We start from the raw sequence: 17,364 nt of genomic DNA, 5'->3' as shown, positions 1-17,364 counted from the left end.
TATTCCAGAAAACTATCTTGAATGCACTCAAGAAATTCACTACCTTTCTGACTTGAGCTCCTCTGCTGCTTCCAATCTATATGAAAAATTAAAGTCTCCCATTAAAACAACTCTGCTTTTGCTACAAGCCTCTCTAATCTCTGAATTAATACAAAGATGGTACAACCTGTCCCTAGGAAGTTTCATGCTGATCGGGCCTGGTTCGTAGAGTGTGTGGACCTCCACCGTCTGGGGAAGCTGCTTCTAACTTTAGTGGGACAGTGTCCCAGTTCATATATCTTTCTGAAGCATATTTGCCTCTGGTAGCTTAATGACATTAGTCCCATGATGTCATCTGCCACGGACATCTCCCCCAGGGTGCCCATTGTTCCAGACGTCTTTATCCATTCTATGGTGTTAACTGTTGTCCATTCTATCTTTCTCATGGGGGAGGGACATGCCCTTATCTTTGTGTATTTTGATTGTTCAGATGCAGATATTTAAGATGTTTCATCCTTAAGATGTCAATCACGAAGGTTACCTAATCAACTGAACAAAGCTCCTGCAATTAACATAATAGGATTAGTCCGGGTCCAGGTCCTGAGTCTTTGATTATGCCGTGGGATGTTTTGTTATCTGTTTCTGACAATTGGTCTTTAATGTGTCTGTTTCACACCTCTATTGTCTCTGCAATATTCCCAATCACTGCCTGATGGCCTGATGTCAGGCATATTAGGTTCGGACAATGTTGGGTTCTGAACCCCCAGCTTCTGTCGCGACACTACAGACTTCCTACAAAAACTCAGCACCCACGGACCAGTTGAACCAGGAACACTTCTCACCACGATGGACGTCTCGGCACTCTGCCATCATCGTGGGGGATAATGGTGTATCGCTGCAACAGCATCAATACTCAACACCAACAACAGCCAATCTCCAGACGTCATCCTACAACTCATCCGCTTCATCCTGGATCACAATGTCTTCACCTTCAATAACCAGTTCTTTACCCAAACACACGGAACAGCCATGGGGACCAAATTCGCACCCCAATGCGACAACATTTTCATGCACAAGTTCGAGCAGGACTTCTTCACTGCACAGGACCTCCAACCAACGCTATACACCAGATACATCGACGACATATTTTCTTTCTATGGACCCACGGCGAAGAATCACTGAAGAGACTACATGATAACATCAACAAGTTCCATCCCACCATCAAGCTCACCATGGACTACTCCTCAGAATCAGTTTCTTTCTTGGACACACGAATCGCCATCAAAGACGGGCACCTCAGCACCTCACTCTACCGCAAGCCCACGGACAACCTCACGATGCTCCACTTTTCCAGCTTCCACCGTAACCACGTCAAAGAGGCCATCCCCTATGGACAGGCCCTGCGAATACACAGGATCTGCTCAGACGAGGAGGAACGCGATGGACACCTACAGACGCTGAAAGACTCCCTCGTAAGAACGGGATATGACGCTCGACTCGTCGATCGACAGTTCCGACGGGCCACAGCGAAAAATCGCATAGACCTCCTCAGAAGACTAACGCGGGACGCAACCAACAGAGTACCCTTCGTCGTCCAGTACTTCCCCGGAGCAGAGAAACTATGCCATGTTCTCCGCAGCCTTCAACATGTCATCGATGACGACGAACACCTCGCTATGGCCATCCTCATGCCTCCACTACTCGCCTTCAAACAGCCACCCAACCTCAAACAGACCATCATTTGCAGCAAATTACCCAGCTTTCAGGAGAACAGCGTCCACGACACCACACAACCCTGCCACGGCAACCTCTTCAAGACATGCCAGATCATCGACACAGATACCACCATCACACGAGAGGACACCACCCACCAGGTACATGGTTCATACTCCTGTGACTCGGCCAACGTTGTCTACCTTGTACGTTGCAGGAAAGGATGCCCCAGAGCATGGCACATTGGCGAGACCATGCAGACACTGCGACAATGGATGAACGGACACCGCACAACAATCGCCAGACAGGAGGGTTCCCTCCCAGTCGGGGAACACTTCAGCAGTCAAGGACATTCAGCCTCCGATCTTCAGGTAAGCGTTCTCCAAGGTGGCCTTCGAGACACACAACAACGCAAAATCGTCGAGCAGAAATTGATAGTCAAGTTCCGCACCCATGAGGACGGCCTCAACCGGGGTCTTGGGTTCATGTCACGCTACACGTAACCCCACCAGCAGGAAAAAAGTTATCTGTTTTTAATACAACGGGTCATTCTCTCTCTTTCTCTTCCTTTCTGATGTTTCCCTCTCTCCCTCTCTCTCCCTCCGTCTTTTGTTCTGGCCGTTTGTATATTCGGTGGTCCTGTATATAATGTCTTGCTGTCTGAACACTTTGATTGCCTTGACAATGGGCAGTTGGAAAGATTATCTGTAATCACCAGGCATTTTTCTCTGACTATAAATGCAGTAACCTTCAGGGAATCCCATACTTCACCTGACGAAGGAGAAAGCCTCCGAAAGCTTGTGATTTTCAAATAAAACTGGTGGACTATAACCTGGTGTTGTAAGATTCCTTATATTATTTCCTGTGGAATGCTTGCTCGCTCCCTTTGTATTCTCACAGGCGCAAGGATGATAGGAAAATGTCTAAGGAAGTAAGTATTACACTTGCAAGAAGTACATGTTATATGCAAGACTTTTAATATATAGATATGTGTCGTGTGTCTAGTGCATGTTTGCTGCACCATAAAGTGATGTGCTTTGTCAGACATGCAAAGTATGTGTCACACTTGCACCTGATTGGCTCAAATATCATCAATCATAAACCAACAACAAATCACAACTGAACAATCTTAAAAAGTATTAAGAGAAAGAAAGCAAGTAATTTCCTGCTGATTTCTTTCTCCACTGTTTTGATGCTAGGTTGTAAGAAATACGATTTCTAGACCAAATCATAGTCATGTATCCCATCCTGCAAAGCTTTAGGTGCTTGGCTAAAAAGCGAAGCACAGGCCTTGCGTCTGTGAGAATACAAAGGGAGCAAGCATTCCACAGGAAATAATATGCCCGACATCAGGCAAAGTGATTGGGAATATTGCAGAGACAATAGGGGTGTGAAACAGACACATTAAAGACCAATTGTCAGAAACAGATAACAAAACATCCCACGGCATAATCAAAGACTCAGGACCTGGACCCGGACTAATCCTATTATGTTACTTGCAGGAGCTTTGTTCAGTTGATTAGGTAACCTTCGTGATTGATATCTTAAGGATGAAACATCTTAAATATCTGCATCTGAACAATCAAAATACACAAAGATAAGGGCATGTCCCTCCCCCATGAGATATAGAATGGACAACAGTTAACACCATAGAATGGATAAAGACATCTGGAACAATGGGCACCCTGGGGAGGGGGGGGATGTCCGTGGCAGATGACATCATGGGACTAATGTCATTAAGCTACCAGAGGCAAATATGCTTCAGAAAGATATATGAACTGGGACACTGTCCCACTAAAGTTAGAAGCAGCTTCCTGGGACGACGGAGGTCCACACACCCGACGAACCAGGCCTGATCAGCTTGAAACTTCTCAGGGACAGGTTGTACCATCTTTGTTTATTTGATATAACTGTATTAGAACGTTGTTATATACGTACTTGTTGTTTGGCAGGGGTCAACATTCTCTGCACCACCTCTATGGCTTGAATACTGCCCTTGCACCTTCGTGGCCAATACTGAACATAATTAAGATGCAGTCTGACCAGAAAACTGTACACTTTTAGTTTAGTTCATTGTTCTTTTTGCTTTATTACTGCTCCACAGTGATTTGATATGTTAAGTGACACATTATCATTTCCCAGATCCCTTTCAACTGCTCCTTTTGCTATGTCTACACCATTCATAATATATGTATAACACCCATTTTCTTCCTGTACACAGTACCTTGCACTCGTTTAGATTGAATTTCATCTGCAACCATTGGGGCCGCTCACGGATTTTATCTAACTCCTTTTGGAGGGCTATCGTTGCTTTCTCTGACTCAATTCACCTTCCCCAGTTTAGTATCATAAAAGTTTGTATTGTGCTTCTAAATCTGAGTTATTCATGTAGATTAGGATCAGTGGGTGCTTCTATATTGATTCCTAGGACACATCACTCAGTATTCATCTTGCCCCCTCCCTATTGCTCCCATAACAAGTACCCACTGCTTCCTTTCCTTCAGTTTTTCATCCACATCCAGGTTTTACCTTGAATTTCCATTGCTTTTAATTTCAGTAACCTCTTTTGTGATGAACTTTATCAAAGGCTTTCAAGGAATCCCAATATACAACAATATCATGTGGTTTTCCACAGCCTACGTAGATGTGAACCATTAGACTGAGTTTTGAATAAAGTAGCATTGCTAACTTTTAGTGGACCTCATAAATGGATTAAGTTATTTTTGTTTCTTATTCCCAGCCCAGCTATGGAGTACTAACCCAGACGTTTCTAGGAAGTGAAATTAGAAGAATAAATTATATTTCAATGCACAGTATCATCCCAGTGTGTGACTGAAACTAGAATTATGGTGACAGTGTTTATATACCATGATGTCCATGTTATTGTACTCAATGATGGGTTTTATGAAACTGTTTTCTAAAAGTGATATAGTGCTATTCTATTTGGTATTGTGACAAAATCTTAAATTTGAAAGTTTCTATTTGTAACAAATCAACAATTACTTTGGGTTTGTCTGGCTGTGGTTGCTTGTCTTATTGCATGAACTTCTATGGCTTGGGCCCAGCTGCTTTTTTTTTCTGCCCACATCTGAATAGCACTGTCATTGGGAATGTTTGAAAACAAGATTTTTAACCATTTTTTGTGCTGTGTAATGACTGTGTACTCCCTGTTTTCAATTACTGTGCTTTAGAAAAATCACTCTTATTAATCTTCCTATAAGTTACTGTTCACTTATAAATCAGCAAAATAAATTGGGGTGAAATTAATCTTTTGGGGAGGGGGCGGTAGCAGCGCAAAATGTGCGAGAGAATCGCAGTTTTTTTACACTCCACACAATTTTCTTTTCCAAATTCAGTGTCAGAGGGGTATTGCTATATTGGGGAGTTTAATTTAGTTACAGTCAAGCACAGTGAAGCCTGTTGTTTCTGATTAAACTTCCCAGCAAAGTAGGATGGTTTACTGTGATAGCAAAAGAATGCATTTTGCATGCAGGAACATTTTTTAATTTTCTTACCTGTTGCCACTCTCTCCAGTTGCCCATCCAACACTAATATCTGGAAGTGCCAAAACTTCCTCCTGCTAAATGCTGGCAAAACCAAAGCCATCCACTCTGGTTCCCACAAAAACCTATGTGCCTCCAGCTTCTTATCCCATCAACCTCTCCAGCTACCACCTCAGGCTAAGCCCACAAAATCAGAATTTTGGTTTCCTGCTCAAAACCAAATTCCGCTTTCTACCCCAAATCATTTTCATTACCAAGACAGCTTTCTTCCACCTCTGATCTTGGCCCTTATTCTCCTTCCTGCGACTGAAACTCTAATCCACACTTTGTTAAATCCAGCTTTGAGGTTTTCATAGAAAACATAGAAAATAGGAGCAGGAGTAGGCCATTCAGCCCTTCGAACCTGCTCCGCCATTCAATATGATCATGGCTGATCTATCTCAATAACGTATTCCCGTGCTTTCCCCATACCCCTTGATGCCTTTTGTGTCTAGAAATCTATCTATCACCATCTTAAATATATTTAGTGACTTGGCCTCCACAGCCTTCTGCAGTAGAGAATTCCACAGGTTCACCACCCTCTGAGTGAAGAAATTTCTTATCTCAGTCCTCAATGTCCTACCCTGTATCCTGAGACTGTGACCCCTCGTTCTAGACCCCCCCAGCCAGGGGAAACATCCTCCCTGCATCCAGTCTGTCTAGCCCTGTCAGAATTCTATACGTTACAATAAAAGCCCCTCTCATTCTTCTAAACTCTAGTGAATACAGGCCTAGTCGACCCAATCTCTCCACAATTGACAGTCCTGCCATCCCAGGAATCAGTCTGGTGAACCTTCGCTGTACTCCCTCTATGGCAAGTATATCCTTTGTTAGGTAAGGAAACCAAAACTGCATACAATACTCCAGGTGTAGTCTCACCAAGGTCCTGTATATCTGCAGTAAGATATCCTTGCTCCTGTACTCTCATCCTCTTGCAATGAAGGCCAGCATACCATTTGCCTTCCTAACTGCTTGCTGCACCTGCATGTTTGCTTTCAGTGACTGGTGTACAAGGACACCCAGGTCTCCTTGTACATCAACATTTCCCAATCTATCACCATTTAAATAATACTCTGCCTTTCTGTTTTTCCTTCCAAAGTGGATAACTTCACATTTATCCATGTTATACTGCATCTGCCATGTATTTGTCCACTCGCTCAACTTGTCTAAATTGCCTTGAAGCCTCTTTGCATCCTCCTCACAACTCACAATCCCATCTAGTTTTATGTCGTCCGCAAACTTGGAAATATTACACTTGGTTCCCTCCTTCAAATCATTAATATATATTGTGAATAGCTGGGGCCCAAGCACTGATTCCTGCGGTACCTCACTAGTCACCGCTTGCCACCCTGAAAAAGACCCATTTATTCCTACTCTCTTTCCTGTCTGTTAACCAATTTTCAATCCATACTAGTATATTGCCCCCAATCTCATGTGCTTTAATTTTGCACACTAACCTCTTACGTGGGACTTTACCAAAGGCCTTCTGAAAATCCAAATACACCACATCCACTGGTTCTCCCTTATCTATTCTACCAGTTACATTCTCAAAAAACTCCTGTAGGTTTGTCAAACACAATTTCCCTTTCATAAATCCATGTTGACTTTGTCTAATCCCATTGATATTTTCTAAGTGTCCTGTTATCACATCCTTTATAATAGGCTCTAGCATTTTCCCTACTACTGATGTTAGGCTGACTGGCCTGTAGGACCCTGTTTTCTCTCTCCTTTTTTTAAATAGTGGGGTTACATTTGCCACCCTCCAATCTGCAGGAACTGTTCCATAATCTATAGAATTTTGGAAGATGACAACCAATGCATCCACTATGTCCATGGCTACCTCTTTTAGTACTCTGGCATGCAGATTATCAGACCCTGGGGATTTATCGGCTTTCAGTCCCATTAATTTCTCCAGCACTCTTTTTTTTACTAATACTAATTTCCTTTAATTCCTCCTTCTCACTAGACCCTTAGTTCCCTAGCATTTCTGGGAAGTTACTTCTGTCCTTTTCCATGAGACACAACCAAAGTATTTGTTTAATTGCTCTGTCATTTCCTTGATCCCCATTATAAATGCTCCCGTTTCTGACTGTAAGGGACCTACATTTGTCTTCACTAATCTTTTTCTTTTTACATACTTGTAGAAGCTTTTACAGACTACTTTTATGTTCCTTACAAGTTTACTCTCATACTCTATTTTTCCCCTCTTAATCAATCTCTTGGTCCTTTTTTGCTGAATTCTAAACTGCTCCAATCCTCAGGCTTGCTACTTTTTCTGACAACTTTATATGACTCCTCTTTGGATCTAATACTATCCTTAATTTCTTTTGTTAGCCATGGTTGGGCAGCTTTTCCTTTTTTTTTGCACCAGAAAGGAATGTATAATTGTTGCAAATCATGCATTCGTTCCTTAAATGTTAGCCATTGCCTATCCACTGTCATGCCTTTTAATGAAGCTCTCCAATCTATCATAGCCAACTCATTCCTCATACCTTTGTAGTTTCCTTTGTTTAGATTTAGGACTACTTCACTTTCCATCTTAATGAAGAATTCTATCATGTTATGGTCACTTTTCCCTAAAGGACCCCGCACAACAAGATTATTAATTAACCCCTTCTCATTGCACAATAGCCAATCTAGGATAGCCTGTTCCCTAGTTGGCTCCTCAACGTACTGGTCTAAAAAACCATCTCGTACACACTCCAGGAATTCATCCTCCACAGTATTATTGCTAATTTGGTTTGGCCAGTCTATATGTAGATTGAAGTCAGCCATGATTACTGTAGTACCCTTGTTACATGCATCTCTAATTTCCTGTTTAATGCCATCCCCTACATTGCCACTACTGTTTGGAAGCCAATGGACAACTCCCACCATTGTTTTCTGCCCCTTGGTGCTTCTTAACTCCACCCAGACTGATTCTACATCTTGATTTTCTGAGCCAATATCCTTTCTCACTATTGCTCTGATTTCATCCTTGACTAACAATGCCACCCTACCTCCTTTTCCTTTTTTGCCTGTCCTTCCTAAATATCAAATACCCTTGGATATTTAGCTCCCAGCCTTGGTCACCCTGCAGCCATGTCTCCGTAATCGCAATTATATCATATCCATTTACATCAATTTGCGCTGTTAATTCATCTACCTTAATACGAATGCTTCGTGCATTCAGATACAGTGGGGGAAAAATTTGATAAGGTCCGTTCTGGGCGACGGTAGCGCGATGCGCTAACACCCCGCGCCCGACGGACCCAAGGGAGCACTTACCTGCAATCGGCATTCCTTTCCAGGCTTCGCACATGGAATCAATACAATTTGCACTTTCCACTACCAGAGGGAGCTCAATCTCTTAAAGGGAGGATGTTTCTTAGAAATCTCTTAAAGGTAGCTGGTACCTGTTATTTGCTGAAAATAACAGTCTACTGTCTGCATGGAGTCTGAATGCAGATCAGACATCGCACACGTAAAACACAGATGCAGATCCCATCCCTATGTTTGCACACTGATGAGTTATGTTAAAACAGTGAATAAAGGTTGCGCACTACTAAATCCCACATCCTCCAATCTGCACACCAGACTGCACCAATCTGCCGATCTGAGTTGGTAACAGGCCTGTGCACCAAGGTTCTCTGCTGATGCACTAGAGACCTTGGTGCAAGAGCTGGACAGAAGGAGGGACATCCTGTATCTGCAGGCTGGGGGCAAGAGGCCCTCCAGACATATACTCAAAAGACAGTGGAGGTAGCGGGGGACGAAGTCAGTGCCAGGCGCACAGCATCATGAACATGGATGCAGTGCAGGAAGAAGTTCAATGCTTTGACATGAGTGGTCAAGGTGAGTGAGGTCAACTGTCCAGTGGCGTCTCCTACCAACTGCACCACGCATTACACCCCCCATCCCCCATATACCAATAAACTCTCCATCAGTACTCAACTCTTCCAATCAGATGCTTCCTCTCACCCTTACACATTACCCTCAACTCACAGGCCACACACGCTGGCAGCTATTCAACCATGACAGGCACATCACCCAGGCACACATCCCGCTTTCTTGCAGGAGAAGGTGGCGCATATCAAGAGGCAGCAAGTGGCCATGGCATTTAGCCCCTCGAGCCTGTTCCACCATTCAATGAGATCACGGTGGACCTGTGACCTAACTCCATATCCCCGTCTTAGCCCAATTCCCTTAATACCCTTGGTTCACAGAAATCTATCAATCTCAGATTTAACATTCACAAGTGAGCTAGCATCAACTGCCGTCTGTAGAAGAGCGTTCCAAACGTCTCCCACCCTTTGTGTGTAGATCCATTTCCTAACTTCATTCCTGCATGTTCTGGCTCGAAATGTTAGGCTATGTCCCCACGTCCTAGTATTCAAGTGTCGGAGACCTCCAAAAACAGGTACAAACGTCTTGGCAGCCAGAAGCAATAATCCAACCACTAACCTGTAAATCCTTCATGGTTCCTTTTAAATAGCGCCGGTAGGGGGGTTCTCCAGGTATCCTACGACTTGATCAGATGGTCAGGGTTAAGACTGTGCGTTGAGTTGAATGTTAAGTCCCAAAATGGTGTCTATCACTAAATCAGCGTTGCACGCTGATTGAAGCTATTTTCTCCCTACTTTACACTATTCCAGCATTTATTATCTGCGCCTGTGCAAACTCCTGTACCAAGATGGCGCACGTTACGCAGGAAACATGTGTGCGCATCCAAGACGCCATCTTGGATGTTGGGGAGGCCATGTAGCGCCGAAACAACGGATGGCCCAATTTAGCGCCCAGTGCCTTTAGATTTGTCTTTAACATTTTTGGACATCTTAACATTTTCTTGTACTATGGCCCTATTTGTCTTTATTATCATTTTTTCTTACCCGGACCCTATTTGTTAGTGCACTGTTTTGTCTGTACACTCTGTTCCTTACTGACACAATCTGGTTATCCTTACCCAATTACTTTCCTGCACTGCTTCCTTGTCTTTTCTCTTTAGCATTCTAGATTTCTCTCCACTGGGACCCTCCCCTTATTTAGTTGAAAGCATTATCTACCTCCCTAGTTATTCAAATCGCTAGAAGTCTTGTCCCAGCATGGTTCATGCGTAGTCCGTCCCAACGGAACAGCTCTCTCTTTCCACAGTACTGGTGCCAGTGCCCCACGAATTGAAACCCACTTATCCCACACCAATCTTTGAGCCACGCATTCATCTCCCTGATCCTATTGGCCCTATGCCAATTTGCTCGTGGCTCAGGTAATAATCCATTATTACTGTTGTGGTTCTCCAACGTTCTCCTTATCCAGTTCCCCACTTCCTCTGCCCATAAACTAAAAATCAGCCAGAACCCTGGTCTGCATTCTCATCCACACTGAAGCCTGTATTCCCATCACCCCTGTCCTCGCAAAGCTTCATTGGCTCCCTGTTTCTCAGACAATTGATTCATTCTCACCTTCAAACCCTTCCATGGCCTCACACCTCTCTACCTCTGTAATCTTCTCCAGCTGTACATCCTTGTACACACCCTCTTCTGAGACCTAGCCCAGCTGCTCTTTCGGCCACTGCTCCACAACCCCCTGAAGTTCCCTCCCTCAACATCTCCATTGCCACCTTGTTGCCTCCTTCTTTACTTTCAAAAGCCTCTAAATGACCCAACTCTTCAACTGTGCTTTCACCCCCTGTCTAACCCGTGTCTTCCCTTTCTACCTCCCACTTGGTACATATCTATCGTTCAGCGCTCTGAGATTTCTCTTTCATAATGAAGAAGCACCATAGAAATGTAATGCTTGATGCATCGGAGACATCCCAGAGATGTTAAGAACTTTTATATATTAAAAATTACATGTAGCTTCTCCTTTCATGCACTCAATGGGAAATGCACTGGCATAGCGCAGAGCCTTACAGACTAGGAACATTTCAGAATTGATCTTTTTAAAAATTCTGAGTTAGGCAATGGGGTGGTGGCTGGTCCTCTTACCCTCAACCTATTTCTCAAATAACCCCCTACCCCCTTATTATCTATTTCCCTCAGACACTTTGTTTGCTTTCAAAATGCAACTTGCTTGTTTTTTTTAAAATAGAAATCAAATTAGAATAAGTGTCTATGCACTGAGCACTGTATCTCTGTCTCAAAAGTATTAACAATGAGAATCTCTGTCTCACAGGTGTAAACCATTAGCATTTACCATTTCTAACTGCCAGCAAACCAGATAAGATAATTACTTTGCTTCAAAATTCAATTTTTTTTGAAAACTTAACTAACATTGGCATGAAGTCTCTCTCCCTCCCCCTTCTTTCTCACTGTCTCTCTCCCTCCCCCTTCTCTCTCACTGTCTCTCTCCATCCCTCTTCAGCTTAATAACCTTCTGAAGTTTATCGCACACAAAACAAAAGCTACAACAAGTGAGTAATCGGTAAACTGTAATTTTTTTCTCACTCGCGTATAGTTTTAAAATAATATTCAATATAGTCTATACCTCGATAAAGCTTTTGATGTAGGTAGCCCAGGTGACATTGTATCCCTGGATTTTCAGAAAACTTTTGACGAGATTCCATGCAGTAGGCTACTTGATAAGATAGAGTCCTGTAGGATTAGTGGGCGGATCTTAAGTTGGATAAGGAATTAATTACATTCTTGTAGGCTGAAGGTTGTTATTAATGGTAGTTGTTCTGCATGGGGACCAGCTGCCAAGTCGATCCCTGCAGTCCTGCGGGGATCGATGTAGGATCATTGCTCTTCACGATCTTTATTAATTATCTGGATGAAAGCAATGGGGTAACTGTCTGTAAATTTGCAGATTATACAAAGATTTGTGTGTGAGTATTCGGACCTTGGACAAGGAAAAATAACTACAATCAGAGCCAGAATTATTTTTTAAAAACTATAACAGAAATGAGAGGCCATGTGATATAATTGCAAAAATTGATTTAATTATAAAGATAGTATGCTGCACAAACTGGACAACCAGGAACACTACAGATGGTTACCTGCAGATCCGACCAAAGAACACACCCACCAGCTCAACAAACTGATCAAGACCTTCGATCCAGACCTTCAAAGCATCCTACGCGCTCTCATCCCACGTACTCCCCGCGTGGGAGACTTCTACTGCCTCCCAAAGATACACAAAGCCAACACACCAGGACGCCCTATCGTATCAGGCAACGGAACCCTGTGTGAGAACCTCTCTGGATACATCGAGGGCATTCTGAAACCCATCGTACAGGGAACCCTCAGCTTCTGTCGCGACACTACAGACTTCCTACAAAAACTCAGTACCCACGGACCAGTTGAACCAGGAACACTTCTCATCACGATGGACGTCTCGGCACTCTACACCAATATGCCCCACGATGACGGCATCGCTGCGACAGCATCAGTACTCAACACCAACAACAGCCAATCTCCAGACGCCATCCTACAACTCATCCGCTTCATCCTGGATCACAATGTCTTCACCTTCGATAACCAGTTCTTTACCCAAACACACGGAACAGCCATGGGGACCAAATTCGCACCCCAATACGCCAACATTTTCATGCACAAGTTCGAGCAGGACTTCTTCACTGCACAGGACCTCCAACCAACGCTATACACCAGATACATTGACGACATATTTTCTTTCTATGCACCCACGGCGAAGAATCACTGAAGAGACTACATGATAACATCAACAAGTTCCATCCCACCATCAAGCTCACCATGGACTACTCCTCAGAATCAGTTTCTTTCTTGGACACACGAATCTCCATCAAAGATGGGCACCTCAGCACCTCACTCTACCGCAAGCCCACGGACAACCTCACGATGCTCCACTTTTCCAGCTTCCACCCTAACCACGTCAAAGAGGCCATCCCCTATGGACAGGCCCTGCAAATACACAGGGTCTGCTCAGACGAGGAGGAACGCGATGGACACCTACAGACGCTGAAAGACTCCCTCGTAAGAACGGGATATGACGCTCGACTCATCGATCGACAGTTCCGACGGGCCACAGCGAAAAATCGCATAGACCTCCTCAGAAGACTAACACGGGACGCAACCAACAGAGTACCCTTCATCGTCCAGTACTTCCCTGGAGCGGAGAAACTACGCCATGTTCTCTGCAGCCTTCAACATGTCATCAATGACGACGAACACCTCGCTATGGCCATCCCCACACCTCCACTACTAGCCTTCAAACAGCCACCCAACCTCAAACAGACTATCGTTCGCAGCAAATTACCCAGCTTTCAGGAGAACAGCGTCCACGACACCACACAACCATGCCACGGTCACCTCTGCAAGACATGCCAGATCATCGACACAGATACCACCATCACACGAGAGGACACCACCCACCAGGTGCATGGTTCATACTCCTGTGACTCGGCCAATGTTGTCTACCTTGTACGTTGCAGGAAAGGATGCCCCAGAGCATGGTACATTGGCGAGACGATGCAGACACTGCGACAATGGATGAACGGACACCGCGCAACAATCGCCAGACAGGAGGGTTCCCTCCCAGTCGGGGAACACTTCAGCAGTCAAAGACATTCAGCCACCGACCTTCAGGTAAGCGTACTCCAAGGCGGCCTTCGAGACACACGACAACGCAAAATCATCGAGCAGAAATTGATAGCCAAGTTCCGCACCCATGAGGATGGCCTCAACCGGGATCTTGGGTTCATGTCACGCTACACGTAACCCCACCAGCGAACAAAAGTTATCTGTTTTTAATATAACGGGTCATTTGCTGTCTTTCTCTTCCTTCCGGATGTTTCTATGTTTCTGCCTCTCTCTCTGTTTGTTTTTTTGTTGTTGGTTGTTTGTATATTCGGTGGCCCTGTAGGTAACACCTCTCTGTCTGCACACTGTGATTGCCTTGGCAAGGGGCAGTTGGAAAGACTATCTGTAATCACCAGGTATTGTTCTGTGATTTATAAATGCGAAGGGTTCGAGGATTTCATTTCCACATTCACCTGAGGAAGGAGGAAGCCTCCGAAAGCTTGTGAATTTCAAATAAAATTGTTGGAATATAACTTGGTGTTGTAAAATTGTTTACAAAAGCACAAAAAAGTGGTGGAGGAGAAAGAGGCAAGGAAGCGGGTGTCACGTTTCATGATTTCTGACCATGCTGTCATGGGAGGATCTTGGTGTAATTGATGTTGGCGACGTCCAAGCCGGTCATTCTCGGCGTTGACTTCAACTGCATCATCGATGCGGCTGGACGATCCGGCAGAGCCGACAGCAAACTGGACACCACGTCCAAACTCCTGATGGAAGCGGTGAAAGACGCCAAGCTGTGCGACGTCTTCAGCAACCCTGCAGACGGAGCGGCGCGACAATACACCTGGTCCAGACCAGACGGGTCCGTCCGTTCCAGGATAGACTTCCTGTTTGTGTCCCCGAAGCTCAAGGTCAGATCCACCAAGGTCACACCGGTGTTCTTCTCTGACCACTGCCTCCTCCTGGCCGACTGTCACCTACAGGATGATCAGAAAGTGGGCAGGGGGACATGGAAGCTGAACGTGAAACTGTTGACCCCGGGAAACATTGAGGAACTGACGAGGGATTACAAAGGTTGGAGAACCGTAAAGCCCCTCTTTGATTCCCCAGTGCACTGGTGGGAAGCCATCAAGGCGAACATCAAGAGGTTCTTCATCCTCAAAGGTGTTCAGAAGGCGAGAGAGAGGCAGAGGGAAACGTCCCGACTCCAGAAAAGCATGCAGAATCTTCTCCTGCTGCAGTCGATGGGGATTGATGTCAGGGAGGAACTCAGAGAGGTGAAGGACCAGCAAGCCTCGCTCTTTGCCTCCGAGGCCTCCAAGATCATCTTCCGGTCCAGAGTCCGCTCCGTGGAGCAGGACGAGACTTGCTCGCGCTTCTTCTTCCAAAAGGTGCACAGAGAGAGCTCTGTGATCAGCAGCCTGAAGGAAGAGGACGGCTCGGTCACGTCCTTGCAGCCCGACATACTGAGGATCTGCAAATCCTTTTATGCCGGACTGTACGATGCGAAGCCCACAGACACCGTGGCCTCCCAGTCCTTCTTGTCGTCTATCACGGAGGTTCTAGAAGACAGCAAGCGGGAGAGTCTGGATCACCCGCTAACTCTGGACGAACTGACAAAGGCCGTCCGTTCCTTCGAGAAGAGTAAGACTCCCGGAAGCGACGGCTTACCGGTGGAGTTGTACTCTGCTTTGTGGAACTGGATAGGCCCAGACCTGCTGGAAGTGTACGGGGGTATGCTCCTGGCAGGCAGCATGTCAGACTCCATGAGGAAAGGCATCATCACCCTCATCTACAAGCGGAAGGGGGAGAAGGAAGAAATCAAAAATTGGCGACCCATCTCACTACTTAACGTGGACTACAAAATTCTGTCCAAGGTCATCGCCAATCGGGTCAAATCAGCCCTGGAGGTGGTGATCCACCCGATCAGACCTGCGCTGTACCCAGCAGGAAGATCTCTGATAGCCTGGCGCTACTCAGGGATACGATTGCCTACGTACAGGACGGGGGTGAACACCTGCCTGATCAGCCTGGACCAGAAGAAGGCCTTTGACAGAATATCCCACACTTACATGACGGACGTGCTCTCCAAAATGGGGTTTGGGGAGGGATTCCGCAATTGGATCCAACTGCTCTACACAAACATCAGTAGCGCAGTTTCAATCAACGGGTGGGAATCAGAAAGCTGTCCGATCAAATCTGGAGTCAGGCAAGGCTGTCCTCTCTCTCCTCCGTCTTGTTCGTGTGTTGCATCGAACCCTTTGCTGAGTCCATCAGGAGGGATGCGGGCATAAGAGGGGTGACGATCCCAGGCAGCGGAGGCACTCAGGTCAAGGCCTCCCTGTACATGGATGATGTCGCCGTCTTTTGCTCGGATCAGCTGTCGGTCCGCAGATTGATGAGCATCTGCGACCAGTTCGAACTGGCCTCGGGGGCCAGGGTAAATCGTAGCAAGAGCGAGGCCATGCTCTTTGGGAACTGGACCGACCGATCCTTTGTCCCCTTCACCGTCAGGTCGGATTACCTGAAGGTGCTGGGGATCTGGTTTGGGGGGGCCGGGGCGTGCACCAAAACTGGAAGGAGCGTATTTCCAAGGTTAAGCAGAAACTGGGACTGTGAGATCAATGATCCCTCTTGATCGTGGGCAAGAGCCTGGTCATCAGGTGCGAGGTGCTTTCGGTGTTGCTGTATGTGGCGCAGGTCTGGCCCATACCTCGCTCCTGCGCCGCGACAGTCACCCGAGCCATCTTCCGCTTTGTCTGGAGATCAAAAATGGACCGTGTCCGCAGGGTCACGATGTACAAATCTCCAGAGAAAGGGGGGAAAGGCGTGCCCAACGTGGCCCTCATCCTGATGGCCACTTTTGTTTGCGGCTGCATCAAGCTGTGCATAGACCCTCGGTACGCAAACACAAAGTGTCACTATGTGCTGAGGTTCTACCTGTCCCCGGTGTTGAGAAGGATGGGCCTGGCCATGCTGCCATGGAACGCTCCGTCCAGTTGGAACGTTCAGCCCCACCTGTCCTTCGTGGAAATGTTTGTGCAGAAAAACACCTTTGACCGCAAGTGGTCCGCACGTAACGTCCTCGAGACCCTGCGGGAGAAGGAGATGGTGGATCCTGTTGGTTGGTTCCCCGAGCAGACTGTCAATGTCATTTGGCAGAACGCCTCATCGCCAGAGCTTTCAAACAAGCACCAAGACCTAGCTTGGCTGGTGGTGAGAAGGGCCCTTCCCGTCAGATCCTTCATGTACTCCCGGACTCTCAGCGCCACCGCGCGCTGTCCCAGAGGAGGCTGCGGTGGAGACAAGACCGTCACCCATCTCCTTCTGGAATGTGCCTTTGCAAAGAAGGTCTGGAGAGAGATGCAGTGGTATCTGTCCAGGTTCGTCCCGAGCAGTTCCGTAACACAGGATTCTGTGCTCTACGGGCTGTTCCCGGGGACGCACACTGAGACGGACATCAGCTGCTGCTGGAAGGCCATCAACTCGGTGAAAGACGCCCTTTGGTCTGCCCGAAACTTGCTGGTCTTCCAGTACAAGGAGCTGTCCTCGACCGAGTGTTGCAGACTGGCACATTCCAAGCTCCAGGACTACGTGCTGAGGGACGCACTGAGGATGGGTGCGGCCGCCACAAAGGCTCTGTGGGGAAAGGCAAC

General features: G+C 46.2%; 2 protein-coding genes across 2 annotated transcripts in view; both read left to right on the top strand.

Annotated features, from left to right (window-relative positions):
- Positions 1 to 17,364, top strand: part of LOC137324576 (ribosomal protein S6 kinase alpha-5-like) — a 108,002-nt gene that overhangs the window by 9,564 nt on the left and 81,074 nt on the right. The window lies entirely within an intron of this gene.
- Positions 2,000 to 14,241, top strand: LOC137324577 (uncharacterized). The gene is made up of 2 exons (XM_067989019.1): positions 2,000 to 2,063; positions 12,160 to 14,241. Exon 2 carries the CDS (start codon positions 12,165 to 12,167, stop codon positions 12,870 to 12,872), a length of 708 nt encoding a protein of 235 aa, XP_067845120.1. The 5' UTR covers positions 2,000 to 2,063; positions 12,160 to 12,164; the 3' UTR covers positions 12,873 to 14,241.

Source organism: Heptranchias perlo, chromosome 8 (genome assembly GCF_035084215.1).
Source record: "Heptranchias perlo isolate sHepPer1 chromosome 8, sHepPer1.hap1, whole genome shotgun sequence".
NCBI lineage: Eukaryota > Metazoa > Chordata > Chondrichthyes > Hexanchiformes > Hexanchidae > Heptranchias > Heptranchias perlo.
The sequence above is the reverse complement of the archived record's forward strand: the minus strand, read 5'-3'. Positions and strand labels throughout refer to the sequence as shown.

Bases quoted from the DNA above. Each gene is read 5' to 3' on its own strand.
- LOC137324577 (XM_067989019.1), top strand. From the start codon at position 12,165: ATGCTGCACAAACTGGACAACCAGGAACACTACAGATGGTTACCTGCA.